This window comes from Phaseolus vulgaris, chromosome 5, assembly GCF_051622355.1.
Source record: "Phaseolus vulgaris cultivar YP4 chromosome 5, ASM5162235v1, whole genome shotgun sequence".
NCBI classification, from domain to species: domain Eukaryota; kingdom Viridiplantae; phylum Streptophyta; class Magnoliopsida; order Fabales; family Fabaceae; genus Phaseolus; species Phaseolus vulgaris.
The window spans coordinates 6,094,549-6,099,061 of record NC_143502.1 but is presented as its reverse complement, the minus strand read 5'-3'; the positions used below and the strand labels follow the sequence as shown (position 1 = coordinate 6,099,061).

General features: G+C 31.0%; 1 protein-coding gene across 1 annotated transcript; it reads left to right on the top strand.

Moving 5' to 3' along the window:
* The first annotated feature begins 758 nt into the window (after nucleotides 1-758).
* Nucleotides 759-3,655, top strand: ASML2 (activator of spomin::LUC2). Its single transcript, XM_068645069.2, has 4 exons — nucleotides 759-1,260; nucleotides 1,573-1,710; nucleotides 1,822-1,980; nucleotides 2,139-3,655. Exons 1-4 carry the CDS (start codon nucleotides 832-834, stop codon nucleotides 2,220-2,222), a joined length of 810 nt encoding a protein of 269 aa, XP_068501170.1. The 5' UTR covers nucleotides 759-831; the 3' UTR covers nucleotides 2,223-3,655.
* The last annotated feature ends 858 nt before the right edge of the window (nucleotides 3,656-4,513 follow it).

Sequence of the window (4,513 nt, the reverse complement as noted above, 5' to 3'; positions counted from 1 at the left end):
GTGTGATTTTTCGTCCTTTTGTTCAATATTCGGTCAAATAGAAACGAAAATTGAAAGACCGTGACAGCATTTTATGTTCATTAAAAGATAATAAGATATTAACCCTATAACATATGGACCGAAATCCTACAAACTTTGAAAAAGGTATTTTAGCGTGACAGGTTTAGAATATGATTGAAAATGAAAAGAGAGATGAAAATTAAAGTACGTAAGTACATACAGAGATTTTAAAGATCTCAGGTTACACGTTTCGGAAATCCGAGAGCATGATCCTAAATTAGAGGGTTTCTTATTGAAAGTGCATTTCCCTTTTCAAGTACACAACAAAAACAAAAAAAACTATATATACAAATTGTACATAGCATTCAATAATGGATATTAATTCAACATATATTAGAAAACTAATATTGTACTAGTCTTCCAATAAGCCAATTAATAATGATTATAATTCAAAAAAAAAATTGATCCATTAATTAAACAAGACATTTTGAAAAATGGTGATCACAATACCAATGTTTTGTACTCCAAAAATATTCTATTTGGTGAGAAAATGAAGAAAAGAAAAAGGACTTTGTTGTGATGAGCACAACGTTTACGCGTTTACAGTTCCACAAGAGAAAGTAGAGACATACAGTTTAATTAGTTTGTTTTGATATCCATATTCTTAGCTGCCTAATTCCCTATTATAGTCTTGTCCACTTGCTTTAACAACTTGCTTCAACCCACTCTTTTGCACTATCACAATACCCTATATATTTCAAGCCACAAAAGAAGAAAGACCAAACAAAAACACAACACAGCACCACACAACACAGAGAAATTTCCTTTTCTATGCCCCTCTCTCCCTCTTCCATGGCCTCAATCCCACAGTTCTATCCAAACTACACGTTCACTACTCACGATCTTTCCGAGTTCCCTACCCCACTCATCAGTGGCAACGCCTCAGTTATGGAGAACACCATGTGGGGTGGTCAAGATAGCTTGATTCCCGTGCTTGATATCAATAATGGTGCACTTGATCATATTGTGTCACTGGATTGTGAAACCATGGCTTGTGCCAATTGGATGCCGTCCTTTTCTGACCAAGTTGGGGGGCTTTCGAACTTGGCCATTTCAGACTGCAAAATGGGCTTTTATGGAGGGTTTCAGAACTTCAACGGCAGATACCAGCCTCATATTGGGGAGTTTGGAGAAGAATGTTGTGGGTTTGTGGAGGATGTTAAGCCTCCTGCATATCCTAATGCTGCAAGAGAAAACTGGGTATGCTTCAATTTTGTTGTTCGATTCCTCCTATTGTTTCATTCATAGTGTATAGCGCATGCCAAGGTCTTACTTAGACCATCATCAATTCGTTTTAAACCCTTTTTTAAGCCATAGTGTGTTTCTTTTATGAGATGTCTCGTATGTGAAAGTTTCATCAAAAGTTGAAGGTAGAACAGCCAAAGTTTTCACTACCTGCTTCAGAAAAGATTTCAAAAGTTCTTTCATGACATATAAAGGAGAGATTTTGGTCCTGGTGATGAATATACGTGGTTTCGTTTTATTGAATGTTGTTTTTGAAATTGATGGCAGGGACTTCAAGGTAATCAAATGCAAGCAGTTGAAGAGCCTAACATAAAGGTAGGAAGGTACTCAGAAGAAGAGAGGAAAGAAAGAATTCTCCGATATTTGAAGAAAAGAAATCAGAGAAACTTTAACAAAACCATCAAGGTCTTTTTATATTCTCTCTTTCACACAGAGACACACTTATACATGACTCTTTTTTTTTTTTCTGCATAATCTGGAATATGGAGTTCACTTTCCATTGACCTATTTCCACAGTACGCCTGTCGGAAAACGTTAGCTGATAGGCGAGTGAGAGTTAGGGGAAGGTTTGCAAGAAACAATGAGCTTTGTGATGAAGACATGACATCAAAAAAACATGAGAATCATCATCACCACAAAGAAGACTTCTACGGTGGTGATTCAATCCAGTTCCAGGTAACTTTCAATCTATATATATATATATATATATATATATATATATATATATATATATATATATATATATATATATATACTGTTAAGATGGATATTAAGAAACAAGAATCTAGTAAATAATGAATTAGTTCTAACCTTGATTACTGTTATGCATGCAGTTAAAGAATGATGAGGAGGATTGGCTGCAAGAGGCTATGGCAAGTCTAGTTTATTTATCTCATTCTTCACCAGAAGATATGTAACCTAGCATGAATGATCCACATGGGAAGCTCGTCATGTTAAGCAGTAGTGGAAGGTGAATAGGAGGAGGAGGAGATTACCAGAGTTAATTAATTTGAAATTGTATGCTAATTTGTTTTGTTTGAGAATTAATGACGTAGATGTGTAAAATGTAACTGCATGGGGATGTAGATTGTTGATGATAATTTTATAGGCATCTTTGTTAAGGAATTGGATGGGCATAGTTTGACTGGATACTGGGGGTTGATTGAAGGTATAATATTATTCCACAGAAGGAAGGGACTTTATGTTTGAGAAGACACAAATATTCCGATAAAAATAGCTTATGAGTCACTATCTCTCTAACTGTTCGGAGACGATTATATCCATTCATGTAATTGTCATCGTGATCATTACTGAAAGCCACTAATCGCAAATTCTAATGGATATTGGCCTCTCTAAAGGGACGTTTTAGATTTACATTTACTTTCAAAATGTAATTTTTCTATTTTTTATGTATAAATTTAGTTGGAATCTCAATTTTCAACATCTTTATAAAAAAAATAAAAAATAAAATAGTCAGAAAGTAATGAGTTCCCTCTCATTGAAGGTAAAATAAAAATGACCTTTTGAAGGAAGAGAAGCAATGAGCGAGCTTCTATATATGCCCTTAAATACATATTTTTCAAATATTTTTCTCCATTTTAAATGTTGATTTTAAAATAATGTATGTGCATTGAAACATTTATATATTATTCGACAAATAATTTAAGCATGTACATAACAGGTGGTATAAGTCTGCAAAATTTACTTTATATTTATTTGTTTACTGTATAACCATAGTCCGTATAATATGAAGATCGTATAATATAAAGAAAGAGAGTTAGATTAGAAGATTTTTGCCCCTGCTTCCATAAACAAAAAGTTCATTAGCGAGAACAAATGTTGGAGTTGGAGCTTCTGTGTTTTGTTTGGTTTTAGTTTAGATTTTTTTAGTATTTTGCTAATTGGAGAATTGTGTAATTTATGAAACTTATGAAGGAATTTCAGGTTAATATGTTATTGAGTTTTTAAATATTTATATATTTGTTTTTTGTTTTGTTGGTTGACCTTTTTAAGGATAACTTATTAATCTTTATCTTAAGTGTTTTTTATTTATTTATTTTTACTAATAAAAAAAGTTTGTATAAATTATGAAAGTCCTTTAATATAATACTTTATTGATAAAAAGATCTTGTTTACATTTTCCTCTATTCTATTAATGTATTACTATGATTAATAAAACTTTATTTATTTATTTTTAAATTATAACATTTGTCATATTAATTACTTTGTATTAACTTAAAGTGAGGTATATACATGGTTAAAAAAGTTCTGTCAATTGAGATTGCATTGAAATTGAATTTTATGTCAGAGTACAGTACATAATTTTACCAAAACAATACATAACAAAGTTAAATAAAAAGAAATACAAAAGGAAATATTTCATTGAAATTATGGGTTGCTGTTCATTTACCGTCTCATATTATTGGCGTAAAAAGATGCTTTCATACATTAAGCAATATATTCCTGTATTTTGTCAAGGTAGTGTGTGAAAAGGGAAAATTAAAGAACAAAAAAAGATAAAAAAATATAATTTCTGTAACATTTATATATATATATAAGATTCTTTATTAAATAATTTGCTTTGATAGATTTTCTTCTCACCTTGAAGTTTGGACATATTGTGGATATGATAATTATTAGCGTATAGCTTTTCCATTTTCTTCTGGATGCCAATCTTGTGTATGGGGAAGACGAAAAAGAAATTATTCTTCATTTGATTGTGAAATATAATATGAGAAAATTGAAGACAAAAACCTAAGAATATTAAAGGACACAAAAAGAAAAAAAAGAAAAGAAAATACACTCTATTGTAAATTTTGTTGGCAACATTAATGATTTAAAAATAAAATGATTGAAATTTAGGTTAATTGTGACTTGGTTGGTGTAAATATGAGATTCGAAATATAACTATAACTAGTTTATAGTGCAACCGATTCAAGCCATTCGACTTAATTTTTTTTATGGGCTGTGTTTTAGAAATGTGTTCACAAACTTTCCATTAAGAACTTAAAAGCAATATCCAAGAAAATAGACTTCAACGCACATTATGAATCCCTATTAATAATTTTAAAATTTTATCTTTCTGATAGACGAAACTCTAGCAACACCTCCTCTCTCAAAAGCACCTAAACTTTTTTCCTAAATTTTTTATGATTAAAGCCTAAAAGTGAAAAGTGTAAAACACTTGCAAAGCTTTTACTTGTATTAA